The sequence below is a fragment of the Ptychodera flava genome, chromosome 2, assembly GCF_041260155.1.
Source record: "Ptychodera flava strain L36383 chromosome 2, AS_Pfla_20210202, whole genome shotgun sequence".
Classification (NCBI taxonomy): domain Eukaryota; kingdom Metazoa; phylum Hemichordata; class Enteropneusta; family Ptychoderidae; genus Ptychodera; species Ptychodera flava.
In genome coordinates this window covers 49,324,242-49,343,806 of record NC_091929.1, presented here as the reverse complement: position 1 = coordinate 49,343,806, position 19,565 = coordinate 49,324,242, and the positions used below count along the sequence as shown (strand labels likewise).

General features: G+C 37.4%; 1 protein-coding gene across 1 annotated transcript; it reads left to right on the top strand.

Annotated features, from left to right (window-relative positions):
• The first annotated feature begins 372 nt into the window (after window positions 1-372).
• Window positions 373-19,103, top strand: LOC139122874 (zinc finger protein 493-like). Its single transcript, XM_070688698.1, has 3 exons — window positions 373-913; window positions 1,475-1,588; window positions 10,457-19,103. The coding sequence occupies exons 1-3, from the start codon at window positions 787-789 to the stop codon at window positions 12,976-12,978; spliced, it is 2,763 nt and encodes a 920-aa protein (XP_070544799.1). The 5' UTR covers window positions 373-786; the 3' UTR covers window positions 12,979-19,103.
• The last annotated feature ends 462 nt before the right edge of the window (window positions 19,104-19,565 follow it).

Genomic DNA, 19,565 nt, shown 5'->3' with positions numbered 1-19,565 from the left:
ATTAGTTGTGTTGACTAATTAACTACAAGATGTGTATATGAGAGATAAGCGTCCTTGTAATGGGTGTAAAATAAGTAAAGAGTCAAAAGGCTATAGGTTAGGCTATATAGTCATTTATTTTATTTACTACGATCAGTCAGAGCATGAAGAAAAGGAGAGGGACTGACAGTGACAGAGAAAACTGAGAAAAACTCAAAATAAGCTTATGATTGGGCTGCCTGTGCTTGGAACGAGTTTGTCATGACCAAATGTTACATAATCTATCGTTTCAGCATCCTTCACACCTATGTTCACGTCGAAGTGCGGACAGATGCGTACGACAAATGTGTTAATTGTAAAGAATGCATTTTGTGCAAGCCCAACCTGAACTCCCAATGATTTCCGGCCGACCCTCCTTCGAAGTCTGAATGATGTAAAGAATGCATTTCCGTGTCCTTTTCATTAGAAGCAGGAGAATATCAGAACGTCGACACGTAGCATAAACTTGCAGCATGTAACAGACTATAAGCCTCACACCGCTCATGGACCCTAAAAACGTCTTTTTCGCGTGTGCTTCAAGTCTGTCAGCGAAAAGCGCCCCCAACAATAGGGGGGGTGGGGTGTTTCTTTCACAGGTCAAAGGTCAAACGTTTGACTAGACCAGCAGGGTCAGCATCTCGCAGGTGGGGGTGAGCACTCTACGGACGCTAAAAATAGCCATTTCTTCCGTAATGTTCTCCTGTTATTACATTTTTGGAATATTTCCACGTCTTTAAGGGTTTGAGCAACAGGAATCGTGGTATCAAGATGGCATCATTGGGAATAATGAGTAATAACAGCACAACTTTACGGGATCGAGAGCAACAGACAGCGACTCGTAACAAGACTGTATCCAGTGGCAGATATACACGTGGCATTCTCTTCAGTCCTAAAGGTATTTACTCCACCATGTATGTCAACCCCCATAAAGTAGTCCCCGTGGGTCTATAGAGGATTACAGAATGTCTCCATTCGTGGAATAATTAATATATGGTTTATCACTTCTACTGTCTGGACCAACAGTTGAACCGCGGGTGCGGCCATTGGTCGAAAACTTTATGTTTAGATTAGGGAGCCGGCATTATTTACGGCCTGGAGGGGTCGGAGGAATAGAAGGGGGTGGGGGAGTCACACAAAAATTGAAAGCTTTTTCTAACTTATTCATAATGGGAATTGAGAAGAATGATGTGCTGTACCGTAGAGCACACTTTTAGAGTTTTCTGTGTATGTCCACAAACGGAAGATGCAAGTTCTACACCCTACCAAATGAACTCCAATGGTAAAAAAATATCTCCAGCACTTTACCTTCATTGTATGTGAGGCTTGAGATACAGTCATGTGTCTGACTCATCTGTTACATTTGACCACAATGAATTTTACTGCTATATGCAGTCACGATACATCAATTCTATGTGGCTTAAGCTTAATTGTAAGTGACATTTCTGTATTTTCTCAGAATGTTCAGCAATTTGTAAAGCCGCAAGACAATTTGACCAACTACGTGAGTTAGGAAAATCGTTTGAGAGTCTTTCAAGCACCTTATGTCAGGACAACACATCATCCATGTCAGGTAAAGTTTTATTACATGCCTCGTATATCGAACGTCGCGCGCTCCATAGGATTCAATGGTAACTCGCCGATGACGTCGCGGGCCGCATAGTCATCACTGGACTGAAAATGAACCGGAACTATTTTCAACTTGAAAACTTTTGGATGAGAAAGTCTTGAAATTTCATGTTTTGCACAGAAAATCCGGTTTTTGGAAATTTTGCATAAAAATATTGATAAACCGCATAACAGTAGTTTAAATATATCAGTGCGCCATTCGATGATGAAAATCATTCTATTTTTAACCGTTTTTCGTCTAAAATGAAAATAAAGCATTTGACTATAATTTGCCAATAAACGTAAATATTTTTGGTGCAAACTGAGTAAGAGAGGCATGTAATAAAAACATTATAGCCCAAACAAGGGACTATGTACCCTCGGGGCAGGAGACCATTTGCCCTCCTTACGTCGGGCAAATGGTCACCTACCCTCGGGCACATAGTCCCATGTGTGGGCTATAATATATATTATGCGAGGATTTCATGTGTGTTGATACAGCAGTGGTGACTGTACATCTTTCTTTGAGCCGGCATTTCAGGCTTGCTCACTTCTGCCATACTGGCATATATGTTTGATAGTGCTGTTATGGGATACTTTGTGAATTACGTACAAATATATACATAGCATTTTTGTGTTTGGGATCTGAGACAGTTTTATAAATCTTGTTGTCATATAAATCTTGTTGTCAATCCTAATCGTATACCATAGTGTTAAAGTAACATGTACTTTACTAGATGTGTCCCTGGCAAAATCTTAAGAATGTACATTTACACACTCAGTATTTTGAGTGAAGATGTATCATACTGATTGGATTCTAATTAAATTAATGTACTTGACCAATAATTATGCATTTTGGTACAAAAATGTGAAAGCTGTCAAAATCAACTCTGGAACTGATAATCTAGGTAGTCTTGTGGAGATAGCCAGATTTCTTTGCTAGTTGTAAAGGTACCATAGTTTGTGAGTTTGAATTATAAGATTTTCTGCTCTTGGTTTAGCTCTGCCGGTGGACAGAATTGTTCTGTAGACTATCTGAAGCTTAAATAGCAGTTTATTCATTGCTTTGATTAGCTCCGCTGTCAGCGACGCGGAGCTTATCAAATAGGTTGATTATCCGTCGTCGTCCGGCGTCCGGCGTCTGGCGTCCGTCGTTGTCCGTCAACAATTGCCTTCTCCTCTGAAACCACGAGTTCAATTGCTTTGAAATTTTATATGCAGTTCACTTGGGGTGACCTCACTTCAGTTTCTTCAAATCATGGTGAAATTTGCATATTTGTATTTTTGGGGCATTTTTTGGTGTTTTTGGTAAAAAAATCTACTTCTCTGAAACCGCTCGTCCGATTGCTTTGAAATTTGATATGCAGTTTGTTTAGGGTGACTTAAATCAGATTTGTTCAAATGGTAGTGAAATTTGCATATTTGTATTTTTAAGGCAATTTTTGTCATTTTTGGTAAAAAAATCTTTAAAAATCTTCTTCTTCAAAACTACTGGTCAGATAGCTTTTATATTTGGTACATATGTCCCTAGGGATGATCTATTTCAGATTTATTCAAATTGTGCAGAAATATGCAAATTTGCATTTTTAAGGCAATTTTTGCCATTTTTGGTCAAAAAATGTATTTCTCAAAAAGTACTGGTCTGATAGTTTTGAAATTTGGTTTACAGGTTTCTATAGATGAACTAAGTAATATATATTGAATTTCTGATGAAATCTGTAATTTTGTATTTTTTGGGCAATTTTTGCCATTTTTGGTCAAAAAATGTGTATTTCCAAAACTACTCATCTGATAGCTTTGAAATTTGGTATAGAGGTTTCTACAGATGAACTAAATGATATTTATGGAAATAATGATGAAATCTGCAATTTTGTAATTTTGGGGCAATTTTTGCCATTTTTGGTCAAAAAATGTGTTTCTCATGAAGTACTGGTCTGATAGCTTTGAAATTTGGTTTACAGGTTTCTACAGATAAGCTTAGTAATATATATTGAATTTCTGATGAAATCTGTAATTTTGTATTTTTTGGGCAATTTTTTGCCATTTTTGGTCAAAAAATGTGTATTTCCAAAACTACTTATCTGATAGCTTTGAAATTTGGTATACAGGTTTCCATAGATGAACTAAATGAGATTTATTGAAATAATGATGACATCTGCAATTTTTAATTTTGGGGGCAATTTTTCCCATTTTTGGTCAAAAAATGCGTTTCTCAAAAAGTACTGGTCTAACAGCTTTGAAATTTGATATACAGGTTTCTATATATGAACTAAGTGTGATATTTTGAAATTATGATGAAATCTGCAATTTTTATTTTTGGGGGCAATTGTTGCCATTTTTGGTCAGAATATTTTATTCTCAAAAAACTACTCATCAGATAGCTTTGGTTGACATGTTCTTAGGGATGATCGGATGTGATATATTCAAAGTATGATGAAATCTTCAATTTTGTATTTTTGCAGCTTATTTTAGCCACTTTTTTCTGGCCACTGCATTGAGTTATCAAAGATTTCCACCTTCTTCATCAACATTTGTCAAAAATAGTTATTCTGTACATAAACACAGCGGAGCTATATCGGCCGCTAGGTCGCTTGTTTAGTTTTTGTGATATTTATGCTATCATGAATAAATGTAATTTTGCTGAACTCTATAACTGTGTGGAGGGGCTACATAAAACATTGCAACAACTTGGCTCTGTCATTGAAACTCCATTTTATAGAGTTCCTGATCTAGCTGGATAGGTATTGGATGCTGTGGGCTGGAGGCCAAAAATGTGCCCAATGTCACTAAAATGTCAGTCTGTCAGATGTGTGGCTGAAACTTCAATTTGCATAACAGTGATTTGCATAATCTATTATTCGTCCCTCTCCCATATTTTAAACTAGCCAGGACATTCCGGGGAAAGACAATTTTGTAACCACTTGCCCTTCTGGCAAGTGGAGGGTTAAGTTTGCTTGCCCGCATTGGAAAACTACCTGCCCTGTATAATTTACATGGTTTGAAAAAAGCAAAAAACATTGATATTTCTTGTCACACACTTTATTTTAAAGCAATTGTTCATCATCATCAACTCCATATGTGATAAAAAATGCCAGTCCCTCTCTGTCCTCAGACTTCCAAGAGTGCCAGACGGCTCATTAATATTCATGATCGTTAATATTCATGAAAAAAATTATAACATTTTGTATGCTTGTATATGTACTTTCTTAGGGCTTAATGTACAATCAATAACAGCCATTTCCACTGAACCTTCAAGGAATATTTTCAGTTTATACAGAGAGCTAAAAATCTCTTGTAGTTGGTTATATGGGAATGTTTTGAAGCTTCTAACAAATAATATACTTCTTTGCAATGTTTTAACTGTGCTTGTATTATCCCTCACCACCATTCAGGGCTCGAAAATTCTCGCCGCCCGACGCCCATGACAAGTGAATTTTGAGTCCGGGCAAGTGAAAACAACATTCTCTCAGCCCGACGGACAAGTGAATTTCAATGAGGCCAGTGTATGTACGTGCTGCCACTCTCTAGTTCTTTGAGTGTACCGCTTTCAATATGGCCGGCCGATAAAATAGCTCTGTTCTGCTTGGTTACAAAATGGCAAAATATTGACGTCTTTGCACGCTCTTATGTTTTTTTCTTCTCATGGAATCATGTCACGATGCCTCCTCAACAGAAAACTACAGCTTACAATAAAATGTTGTAAGGTGTTGAAACAATTTACCCTCCTTCCTACAAAGTTACAATGTATTGAAACACTTTACTCTCCTTTCTACAAAGTTACAAATTCCCTGGTACGTGAAGCAAACATTGTTGCTGTTCAATACTGCAATCACGGTCCCTCTCAGTCCCTCATGGACGTATAACGACCATGAATACACTGAGGCTTGGCTTTGCCTGTGTGAGTCCTGCGTACTGGTCGTCTTTTTAGTCCAAGTTTTACCTACTTTGCTTGAATCAAAATACTCAGTTTGATAGTAAAAACCATTATTTCAAAGGAAACTTTCACAAACAGAGTCACAATACAAGGGAAAAGGAGAAAAACTTGAGGTTTTCTGAAAGGTCAAATCTAGGTCATCATATGTGATGTCATGAATGAAGACCCTTTAAGTACACAATTATGGTTCAAAAGAAACCACCTAGGGAGGTCTAATAGGTATAATCTTATGATAAATAGTAATTTCTTGCTTTCCAATTGAATGGCATTTAGCTTGACTGTCAGTTTTAAATTAAATTTTATTAACAGTTATGGCAAAGGGAAATTGTCAACAGTAGTTGCAGTAAGCATATTCATTTCAAATCATCACATTAACCCTTTTCCTGCCGAGCGCCCTTGTCCGTTATTCTCCCAAGTCAGTAGAAAACCGCCTCATAATATGTGCCTGCAAAAGATTGGCTCTCCTGCATGTTATCCTGCCAGGCATTTTGGAAGAAATCGCCCATTTTCAGGGTAGTTTTAGCCGTACTTATACGTGTTAGACTTCGATAATTTCTACATGCCCGTAGACAGGGGAAGGAGCTCAAGGGTTGCTGCAGAAAAAAATTGAGGTCACCGGCTTTGTTTGCCCCTGGGAGTGCGTCATTTTATTGCCGTTTCATGTTTATTTTTTTGGAAATAAACTCCTTCAGTATTACGCACGTCCGCTAGGCACAAACATCACCTCACTCGTCTGTTAGTCAGAGACCCTGAGGGTCGTGCTAGGGGTGCAGAAGCACCGTCAAACCTGTCCTGTTTCCCCAGGGTAGGGTCAATTGAATACGTACCTTAAACGACTTGGCAGTGTAGCACAAAAACTACGTTTTTGCCGTTGTATTAACGACATGGCTGAGCCATTGAAGCACAGCTCAACGTACTTTAGCCAGCTCAGTTGGGAGTTGGCTTACGAGTGTTACCGTTCATTACTGACTTAATCGAGTGGTCCTCAGTCAGGTACGGGTTTGTACCGACATGGCTTGGGCTGCAGCTAACCAGTGATAACCAGTCACTACACCCAAGTCTTCAGTTCACTTTTGCGATGCACGGGTGCAACGCAATATGCTTCCATTGTTCTAGCCATCGACGTGTCCACATGCCTGCTGGCAGCCATATTGTACTGCTAGCTGGTTTGCATAACAAAAGCAGTCCCTGCTAAATGCAGACGGTATCCCCGTAGCCTGACTACGCATTGACCTTATGTGCCCTTTTGAATTCTCTGTACGCAAACAGCGTACGTAGTTACCAATGCGTCGGCAAGAGGATACGTTTGCCTGCAAACCAGAGCCAATACTTCGGACGATGGAATAAATAAAAAATCCAAAGCTACGTTCATTGAATGGCACGGCCAAGGCAGTGAAGGACGTTGCCTGGCTTGAACTTGCAGAGCTGAAGCCCAGCTTAGTACGTCGGACACCAGTTTGTAATGGTATTTCCGAGTCGTTCATATCCGTTCCATGGGAGGAACAAGTCGAGCCGTCCCGTCAAAAATACGTTCTCATTTTCAGTCACGCACAACTGAATAAGTGACTTTCGTCTCGCACCATCGGCATATCTGCCAAGTCGTTTGCAAGAGGTAGCCTTCTAGATTAGCATTGCCGAGTTGGTCAAGTTCGGCAGCAATCTGTATAGTGCCAGGCAGCCAAGTACGTCCAACTCCGCCAGAAAACGTCACCATGCTATCCTGCCAAGTCCGCTAAAAAGCGGTAAAAAAAACCCAGCCCCCCTCGGGTGTGGGGGACTGGCGGACAGGTTTCTGCACCTTTCCCTGTCTATCGACTCCCTGCGAACCCATTTCGAGGGGAAAAGGCGTTCCTTGTCAGAAAACCTGTCCTCGGATGACCCCTAAACGCACAGGGGATAGCAAAACATAGTGCCGTCGACTTGGCAGGAAAGGGGTACCCAAAAAGGGTCCGATTTCCACCGGGTTGGTAGAATAACGGTCACCAGTGCTTAGATTCTGGCTACACCGAATTTCAAGCGGATTTTCACCGACTTGGCAGGAAAAGGGTTAATATTTCTGCAGATTCCTCCAGTTTAATGATGTAATAGTGGACATCACCAGACATTTCTTGATGATATCAAAATATCAAACGAAAATGTTCCTGGGCTACAATGTTGTCATTATCATTAATACTTACTACTCTTTAAAACATTGGGAAATGAATTTAACAATATCATTGTGTCTTGTTTTAAAGGATTTTGACCTGACCCTTTTTGTCATAAGAACAATATTTATGCTGAAGATGCTATTGAGCCTGCTTGATCACAACTAAGACACAACACCACCATACTTGTATCTACACTGTCACTATGGCCTATTATATACTTACCCTTGGTGCACCTACCTGACTTGCCTATTTAACACAAGGTACCAGGTCATGATGACACACAATGACAATGTACTGGTGTTGTTTTATTGAAATACATTATATGTCCCCCCCAAATTTAATTTGTCCCCATTAAGACCTACTATGGGTCACTGTGTCCCCATGCTAGCAAAAGCTGGCTGAAACACTGTGCATGTACACGTTACATAAGATATTATTTTTGATACACAGAATAAGGACACAAATTTATCAATAAGTTACAGCTACTGTTTCTTTACAATGACATTACTAAAACCATACACATTTACTCCTTAAATCATCTGAAATTCAGGGCAAGTGAATTTTTCTTCCGGACAAGTGAAATTGAAAATTCACTTGCCCTATGGCAAGTGAATTTTTAAAAAAATTTTCGAGCCCTGCCATTGCACTATACCAGTATCTTGTATTTCTAATGACCCAGGTGGTCTTTTTAGCTTCGGTGTCAGAGACATGGCGCTTATCAAATACATCTAGGCTGATTTTCTGTCATTTTCCATCATTGTCGTCCATCCATCGTCTGTCAACAATTGCCTTCTCCTCTGATACCGCACGTCCGATTGCTGTTCACAATTAGGGTGACCTCACTTAAGTTTGTTCAAATCATGGTGACAATTATATATTTGTATTGTTGAGGCATTTTTTTGCCATTTTTGGTAAAAAAATCTTCTCTGAAACCGCATGTCTGATTCCTTTAAATTTGATCTACAGTGTACTTTGGGTGACCGCAGTTAGATTTGTTCAAATTGTGCAGAAATATGCAAATTTATATCTTAAGGCAATTTTCGTAACTTTTGGTCAAAATATTTGTGTACAGGTTCCAAGGGGTTATTTAATTTATAATATAGAAATAAGGATGAAATCTATTTTGTTCTTTTGGGGCAATTTTCACCATTTTTGTCAAAAATTTTTATTTTCAAACTTGTCTGATAGCTTTAGGTTAAATGTTCTAAAGGATGATTTCAAGGTGATATGTTCAAATTATGATGAAATCTTCAACAGCTTCGATATGTGGTATACAGATTTCTACAGATAAACTCAAGTTATATATTGAAATTATGATGAAATCTGCAATTTTGTATTTTGGGGTCAATTTTAGCTCATATTTGGTATTTATATAAATACCAAAAAGAGCTTATATGATGAGTTGGTGGCATCTGTATGTCTGTAACTACTTGTCTGATAGATTTGATATTTGGTATACAGGTTCCAAGGGGTTAATTTGATATAATATTGAATTTATGATGAAATCTCCAATTCTGTTCTCTTAGGGCAATTTTCACCATTTTTGTCAAAACTTTGATTCTCAAACTTGTCTGATACCTTTGGTTGTATGTTCTAAAGGATGATCTTAAGGTGATATGTTCAAATAATGATGAAATCTTGTATATTTGTATATTTTTACCAGTTATGTTTGTCTAAAAGAATGGCCTATCAAAGATTTCCACGTTCTTCATCAACACATGTGTCAAAAGCAGTTATTCTCTATATAGCACAGTGGAGCTATTTCAGCTGCTAGGTCGATTGTTAATGTTCATGGACAGAGTCAGGAAAGTTTTAACCAATGACTTAAGTTGTCAGCTAGTTGACTTAAAACCATATTTTTTTTAGAATGGGAAAATTCACAAACAAAGAGATATGTTGCTACAGACAAGTATTTTTTTACATGTTGCGTTAGTGTTCTATCTGCAACCATAGACAGTGGGGCAGCCAAATATTGTCTACATAAATTGTATGCAATATGATATTACAAGAGGGTCCTTTACTTTGGTATGATAGAACGAATCACTACCTATGATGTACCAGGCTGTAAAGGTGTAGTGTAAGTGTCTGTGTCTGTCGCAACAGTTGTCATCCATTACACTAGTAGAGGGTGCATCAAAATGTGTTCAAATGCTACTTACTATGAATATCACAAGCTACATTTAAGGTCATGAGGAGCTATTAAATATCATACATACACTCAATCTGGCTTGCAAAATGTTGCAAAATACCGGTAGGAGCAAAATGTCATTGGTGCTTTTTTTTATTTCTTATTTACATGAGTCTTATAAGCAGTCCTTTCCTAGGCTTTGACATAAATTCAGAAAATGATCAATAGACCCTATTCATAAGTCTAGCGCCCTCCAGTGGTCACTGTGAATTTGAAGTCAAAGCGAAGCCACTGGGGAAAACCCTCCGGAGGCTGTACAGGGTTTTCCCCAGTGGCCTCGCTTCAGCGCTTCAAATTCACAGTGGCCACAGGAGGGTGCTAGACTTATGAAAAGGGTCTATTAGATTTGAACTTACATCCTTAGATACTGATTCCCCTTGTGAATGCAACAAAAGAATCGTTATGGTCAAGTCATCATTCTAATAAAATTCTGAAGATTTGTCAGTTGCTTGTTGAATAATATTTAAATTTCATATTTACAGAATACAGCTGTGCATACTCCTGTGGCGCTCGTATATAATATTCCTTTCATGTATTTTTCTAAACCCTTTTCTCTACAAACAGGAGCATCAAAGATCATACAGAGTCTTGTCCAAAATGGTTATGTCACCTTGGAGTATGACAGCACAGAAAAGGATAGAGAAGACTTTACTGCACAGCATAATCACATTGACAACCAGTGTACTGTGGACAAAGATTTCATCAGTTTGTCTGAGAGTCATCTGAATAATGATGAAAATAACTCACAGAATGCACTGGTACAGGTACGCAGTAATAAGAGCCAGGAGTGTGAAAGAGGTGATTGGAAAACAAGGCTTGTAAAGGATTGCCCATTGCAAATAGAAGAGTCTTATTTTTACTCAGAAAGTGGGACGACATTAGTTTGGAAATATGGACTAAATCGCAATATTGAAAGAAATAACAGACCACATGAATGCACGGATTGTGGTGAAACATTCACTCAAGAGGACAGTCTTGGGAAGCACAGCCTGATACATTCAGACCTCAGACTGTATGAATGCAAAGAGTGTGGTAAAACATTCACACTTAAGGGCAATCTTGCAAAACACAGACTGATCCATTCAGGAGTCAAACCTTATGAATGCAAAGAGTGCGGTAAGACATTCAAACAGAAGGCCCAGCTTAGTACACACAATTTGGTCCATTCAAACATCAGACCATATGAATGTGAAGTATGTGGTAAAACATTCAATTATAGAAACTCTCTCAGGGTGCACAGTTTGATCCATTCAGGATTCAGGCCATATGAATGCAAAGAGTGTGGTAAAACATTTACATGTAATCGCAATCTTAGAAAGCACAAACTGATCCATTCAGGTGTAAAACCATATGAATGTAGAGATTGTGGTAAGACATTCTCAAGTAAGAGCTATCTTAGCACGCACAGACTGATCCATTCGGGCCTCCAACCGTATGAATGCAAAGAGTGTGGTAAAACATTCACACAAAAGAGCAATCTTAGGACACATCAAGTCACACACTCTAGTACACGTGTCAGAAAGTATAAATGTGAGGAGTGTGATAAAACATTCTTAGCAAAGAGCAGTCTTACGAAGCACAAACTGATCCATACTGGTTTCAAACCATATGAATGCAAAGATTGTGGTAAGACATTCGCAGTAAAGGACAGTCTTATGACGCACAGTATGGTCCACACAGGCCTTAGACCATATGAATGCAAAGAGTGTGGTAAAACGTTTACACAAAAGGTCCATCTTAAAACACACAAATTAGCCCATTCAAACCTCCGACCGTATGAATGTGAAGTTTGTGGTGATACATTCAAAGACAGGAGAACTCTTTCGGTGCACAGTTCGATCCATTCAGGCCTCAGACCGTATGAATGCAAAGAGTGTGGTAAAACATTTACACGCAAGGGTGATCTTAGGCCGCACAAACTGATCCATTCAGGAGTCAAACCACATGAATGTGAAGTGTGCGGTAAGACATTCTCACGTAATGAACATCTTAACATGCACAGATTGATTCATTCAGGCCTCAGACCATATGAATGCAAAGAGTGTGGTAAAACATTCACACAAAAGAGCCATCTTAGGACACATCAAATCACGCACTCTGGTGCACGCAAGTATGAATGCAAGGAGTGTGGTAAAGCATTCTCAACAAAGAAGAATCTCAGGCGGCACATACTGATCCATTCTGGTGTCAAACCATATGAATGCAAAGAATGTGGTAAGGCATTCAGACAAAAGGACTGTCTTATGAGACACAGTGTGATCCACACAAACCTCAGACCATATGAATGTAAAGTATGTGGTAAAACATTCAAAGATAGCGGCTCTCTTAGGTGGCACAGATTTACCCATACAGGCTTCAGACCACACAAATGCGAAGAGTGTGATCAAGCATTTACACGTAGCACCGATCTTATGAAGCACAAACTGATTCATTCAGGTCTCAGACCGTATGAATGTAAAGAGTGTGGTAAGACATTCACACAAAAGAGCAGTCTTAACAAACACAGTGCAGTCCATTCAAACCTCAGACCATATGGATGTGAAGTATGCGGTAAAACATTCAAAGATAGAGGTGCTCTTACGGCGCACACAAAAATCCATTCAGGCCTCAGATCGTATGAATGCAAAGAGTGTGGTAAAACATTCACAAACAAGACTTCTCTTAGTAGGCATAATGTGGTCCATTCAAACCTCAGACCATATGAATGTGATGTATGTGATAAAGCATTCAAAGATAGAGGCAATCTAAAGAAGCACAGATTAACCCATTCCGGCATCAGACCATATGAATGCAAAGAGTGTTATAAAGCATTTACACGTAAGGACGATCTCAGGCAGCACAGACTGATCCATTCGGGTGTCAAACCATATGAATGCAAGGAGTGTGGTAAAGCATTCTCAGCAAAGAGCAGTCTTACGAAGCACATGTTGATCCATTCAGGTGTCAGACCATATGAATGCAAAGAGTGTGGCAAGGCATTCACACAAAAGGGCAATCTTACGAAGCATAGACTGATCCATTCGGGTGTCAAACCGATGAACCACTCTGGTGTCAAACCATACAAATGGACTGAGTGTGGTAAATAATTCACACAAAAGGGCTGTCTTATCATTATGAGTCACAAATTTCTCCACTTAATGGTCCATCTCAGCCTTAGGAATGTGAAGAGTTTGATAATATCATTGATACATGTACTCTTACATTGTACAGATTGATTCATTTGTGTATCGTACCACATGTCAAGTTTACAATACAACATTTGCACTCAAATAATTCTCTCAAGGCTTACATGTTATTCTACTCAAATATCATACAGTATAAATGTGAAAAGTGTTGTTGTGAAATTTGCTACCTGGGTTCATAACGATGATTGCTCAAATTGTGGTGAAATTTGCATATTTATTATTTTGGGACATTTGTCCTCATCAAAGGGTTAAGATCTCGTCTTGTAAACTGCTTGTAAGAATGCTTTATTATCTACTATAGACTACCGGTATAGTCTATAAAAGCTATTGGGAAGGGTATCCGTCCGGCATCAGTCTGTATGTATGTATGTATGTATGTATGTATGTATGTATGTATGTATGTATGTACCGGTATGTATACGTACCATGTACGGTATGTATGTACTGTATTGTGAGGCGTCTGTCCACTCAAATATCTTGAGAACCGCAGTACTTACTGATTTGATATTTGTTGTGTAGATGAAAAATATGATTTTGAAAAACGATTTTTTTTGATATTGTTGAAAATAAGCAAATTAGCACCAAAAAAGGCGTCTTTGTTAAAAAATCTTCTTCATAACCGCTGGTCAGACAGCTTTGTTATTTGGTATACAGGTACCTAGGGATAACCCAACTTGGATTTGTTCAAATTGTGATGAAATATACAAATCTGTATTTTTAAGGAATTTTTTCTCAATTTTGGTCATAACTTTATTTCATCAAAAGCCCTCGTCTGACAGCTTTGATATTTGATATACAGGTTTCTACAGATGAACTAAATATAATACTAATATATTGAATATATGACGAAATCTGCAATTTTGTATTTTTCGTGCAATTTTTGCCATTATTGGTCAAAAAATGTGTTTCTCAAAAACTACTTGTCCAATGCCTTTGATATTTGGTATACAGGTTCCTAGGGTTTGTCTTAGTGTGATATATTGAAATTGATGATATCTTCAATTTTTTCATTTTTTGGTCAATTTTTGCAATTTTTTGGTCAAAATATTTGTTTCTCAAATGTTACTCATCTGATAGCTTTGATATGTGGTATACAGGTTCGTAGGCTTTATCTTAATGTAATACATTGAAATTATAATGACATCATCAATTTTGTATTTTTTGCAGCTACATGTAATTTTGCCATTTTTGGCCAGGCCATCCTGAAATGAGCTATCAAAGATATCTACCTTCTTCATCAGTACATGTGTCACAAAAAGTTATTCTCTACATAACATTGCAGAGCTCTGTCAACTGTTGGGTCGCTTGTTTTTTCCAAACCGCTTGTCAGACAGCTTTAATATTTGGTTTACAGGTCCCTAGGATGATCTTAGTGAGATAATTTTATAGAGTCAGGAAATACTTAATTTTGTATCCATGTCTATAGTAGCTTCAGGGACTTTGGCCCTATGTTTCTTTGATCTTAGAGGTCCAGAGGGATAACCGTCATCAGTTTTGTTAGCTCACATTTGGTTCTAAATACCAATGTGAGGTTATCATAAGCTGAAGTCGGTGGTGTCTGTATGTACTGTATGTATGTATGTAAGTATGTACATACGTACCAGTACGTACAGTATGTCCGTCAACTTCAAACTCACAAACTGCTGCTCTTTTTAGCACGGTATTTGGTCTGTGGATGGTCTGTGGGCTGTAGATGGGATTTTGTTCAAATAAAGTTCGTAGTGCCCAAATTATGCAAATGAGCTTAAAAATGTGAAAATGGTCAAATATCAATAACTCAAGAACCACTGGTTTGATTGCTTGGAAAATTAGACTGCAATTACCTTAGGTAGACCTTATACAGTTTTATGTATATCGTGAAGATATCTTGAATTTTGTATTTTTGCTAAATTTTTTGGTTATTTTCCGCATTTTCAGTAAAAATTCTTCATCTCTGAAACTGCCAGCCCAATTTCTCTCAAATTTGGGTTCGATGTTTGCTAGGGTGTTACTCTTCTAATTTGTTGAAATTATGACAAAATTGGAAATATTACTGTTTTGGGGCAATTTTTTTCATTTTTGGTCAAAAAATCATAAAAAAATATTTTCATTTTAAAGCCCCTGGATAGACAGCTTTTATATTTGGTCTACAGATGTCCAGGGATGACAATAGTTATATGTGTGGAAGTTGTCCTGAAACATACACATTTGTATTTTTAAGACAATTTTGTCATTTTTCATCAAGAAAACTTGTTCTCAAAATTACTTGTCTGATAGCTTTGTAATTTGGTACAAAAGTCCCGAGGGATGTATAAATTTTCTGCTCAAAGTGTTTGGAAACCCCTAAATTTTTATATTTTAGGTAATTTCTCAGTTTGTGACCTTAAATGACCTACACCAACCCAGGATATGTTATGAGACAGTTTGAAAGGCTTTGAACATAATGTTATCATATTTGGTATCGATTTGTAGTAAAATGTGATCCAGAAAACAAAGCTGAGGTAAAGTTTTTCATTGCCAACCAATTTTTGCAACTTTTGCATGTAAGACACATAAGAACTGGTGAGAAATTTGGATCCACGATAATTCTCGATGTTGTAATCACCACCCACAAAGTAAGACATTTCACCATCTGTAACTAATTTAAGTGCCGTTTACATTGGAATGATAGCTCTTATAGCATTAATTAAAAAATCCCAATGTTGTAAATACATTTTTTTCCATCTGGCCTTATGTAACTATGATCCACGAAGGGGTGGAACATTTGATATTCAGAAGGGAGTAAGCTCTAGAAGATTGATGAGAAAGCATTACTTTTTACCAGATCCCTAGTACATTTTTTACCACTCTTTATCTCCCAACTCTTCAAACCTTTACTTTTTGTCAAGCCTTTTCTGGCTATTTTTTTTGTTGACATCTGCTTATGTATGTAGCATCTGATTGTCCTATTGCTATAGAAGTTGATGTATGTTCCTAAAGATGACCTCTAGTACCTAAGTTGCAGACCTTATTTGCTTTTGTCATTCTTGTTTTTCTGGTTTAAATATTTCCTGAGTGGACCAATTCAAACTGAATGTGAGCACACTGTCCTTTTTTTTTTAAATTGTGATGAAACTTGCCAGTTGCAACATTGTACCCCGGTATATTGGGGACAAGTTTTCCTTTTTGTATGATGAGGTTATTACGAAAATACCGCAAAGGATGCACAAGGACATTGGCGCAGCATATCACCCGACGTGAAGCGGAGGGCGATGCATGGTGCCAATGTCCGAGTGCATCCTTTGCGGTATTTTCATGATAACCTTATTATTATACATCTTACATTCCTGACAGGGGCACCAAATTGTCTGAGTAGTGACCATTTTCGTGTAATGTCAACAGTTTTCCTAATATCAAATCAAATATCTTTATTTAAAAATGCCCTAGTACCGGTAGTCTGATTGCAGAGTGTTGAGAATCACTTTGTATTTCACTTAAATGTGTATGGTGTTTAGATGCATTCTGAACTTCCAAAGGGAATTAGTTTGAATAAAATTATCATTGAAAAATATGCAAATAAGCCAAAAAATGTAATATTGATAAAAACTCATTAAAATATAATTATCTGGTCATTCAGTCATTATTATCTTATTATAGTATTGATGTCCTTATTAGTCCCCACGGACACCGTCCGGGGGGACTTATAGGTTTGGTCATGTCCGTGCGTGTGTGCGTGCGTCCGTGCGTCCGTCCGTGCGTCCGTCCGTCCGTTCACGCAGATATCTCAGAGATGCCTGGAGCGATTTCATTCAAACTTGGTACAAGGATTACTTCATATGTCATACAGATGCACGTCGATTTGTTTTGTGATACGATCCAATATGGCTGCCAGGCGGCCATTTTATTACGATTTTTTCATGTACAGTGCCATAACTCAGGCATGTTTCAACTGATTTTATTCAAAGTTGGTACAAGGACATTGACCAATGTCATAGATATGCACGTCAATTTTTTTTGTGATACGATCCAATATGGCCGCCATGCCACCATTGTGTTACGATTTTTTCATGTACAGAGCCATTACTCAGGCATGTTTCAACAGATTTTATTCAAAGGTGGTACAGGGACATTGAGCAATGTCATAGTTATGCACATCAATCTGTTTTGTGATACGATCCAATATGGCCGCTGTGCGGCCATTTTGTTACGATTTTTTCATGTACAGAGCCATAACTCAGGCATATCTCAACCGATTTTATTCAAACTTGGTACAAGGACATTGACCTATGTCATGCACATGCACATTGATTTGTTTTGTGATACGATCCAATATGGCCGCCGTGTGGCCATTTTATTACGTTTTTTCATGTCCAGAACCATAACTCAGACATGTATCAGCGAATTTATTCAAAGCTGGTACAAGGAGATTGACCAATGTCATACATATGCACATTAATTTGTTTTGTGATACGATCCAATATGGCTGCTGTGCAGCCATTTTGTTATGATTTTTTCATGTACAAGCCATAACTCAGGCATATCTCAACCAATTTTAATCAAATTTGCTACAAGGACATTAACCTATGTCATACATATGCACATTTATTCGTTTTGTGATACAATCCAATATGGCCACTGTGTGGCCATTTTATTATGATTTTTTCATGTCCTGAACTACAACTCAGACATGTATCAAGCGAATTTATTCAAAAGTATTTTTATCACAGACCTAATGAAGAGGACTCTATCCTCTCTGAGGACCTTTAATCAAAGTACCCATTAACAACAAGTGGGGACTGTGTCATCAACGATGACTTGTTTGAAACATATTTTTAATCACAGACCTAATTAATAAAGAGGACTCTTTCCTCTCAGAGAACTTGTAATTAAAGTACCCATTAACAAGTGGGGACTGTGTCATTGTCAATGACTTGTGTGTCAAGGTATGTATTTGAATATGTTTGTATGTACCAGTATCTATCTTTGTCCGTTTGAAAGGATGTCTGTTCACTCAAATATTTTGAAAAACAGCATACTGTACTTACAGACATGATATTTGGTGTGTAGATGCATCATATGATTATGACAAATTTTGTAATTTTGCAGCATATGAGTATGGAAAATTTTGTAATTTGGGGTATTTCTGCCAAACTATAATTCCTTTGACTTTAGGTGTACTGGTCAGCAGGGAGGACCTTATAGAGATTTATCCTCATTGTGATGAAATTTGTAATTTTAAGGAAATTTTTGTCGTGTTTTGTGAAAAATCTTTATGAGTTCAGGTCAGACAGCATTAGTATGGCCTTACGGATGCGTCAAATAAAATTTTTCATATTATGATGAAATCCACGAGTTTGTATTTTAGGCTGTTTTTTCACATTTGGTCAATTTTTTTCCTTCAAAACGGCTGGTCAGACAGCATGCATGTCAGTGTCAACATCACAATGCTTGAAAGTGGATTCTCATATTATGAATACATCGACTGCATATGCGCAAGTCACTCAGTATTATATCAAAACATTTTAGTATCATGATGTTTATGCTGAAAAAGCCAGCATTTACAGTTAATGAGAAAGTTATCTTAAAATTTCTACAGGGGACAAGTATGAAAGCTATATTGTATGACTTTTATGAATAGCTACTCATAAATATTTTATTCATTTTTATGATATTTAGTTTCTTTTTCTCCATATTGTAAGTAGTTCTTTGCGTAATTCATATTAAATTTGTTTTTTGCCGATATACTGGTTTTCACACTTGAAGAGGGTAAGATTACTTAGACCCTGTATTTAGTCTCATAGATTAAAATGCACTGTTGACTTACTGTCTCTCGTCACATAACATTTCCATATCATTTTATTCATTTTTATGATATTTAGTTTGATTTTCACCATATTGTATGTAGTTCTTTGCGTAATTCAAATTAAATCTGTAAATTTGACGAGAGTATGGAACAAACTGGAAGAGGGTAAGATTTCTTAGGCCCTATATTTAGTCTCATAGATTATAATGCACTGTTGACTTACAGTCTCTCCACACAATTGAATAAACTGTTTTTTTATTGAAAATTTACTGTGGACTTTGAGAAAGTACATGTGATGTGTGTGTGAACAAAGCAAATGTTTTTTAGACAATGGCCCAAATTTATTTTCTATGTGATGGACAATTACAGTTTAAAACAACACCTATACTTAAGTCAAACACCAATTTTTAGCTCCCATAGCCATATGTATATATGGCAATGGAAGCTATTCTTATAGGCTAGGGAACTGTCTGTATGTATGTATGTATGTCTGTATGTCTGTATGTCTGTCCGTCAACATCAAAAACTCCAAAACCGCTGCACATTTCATCTTGATATTTGGTGTGTACATGGATGATGGGCTGTAGGTGAGATTTTGTTCAAATGAAGTTGTCATTGCCAAAAATATGCAAATTAAGTGAAAAATGTAAAAAGAGTCAAAATTGAAAAAACTCAATAACCACTGAGCAGATTACATGAAAAATTAGCATGTAAGTACTTTGGGCTG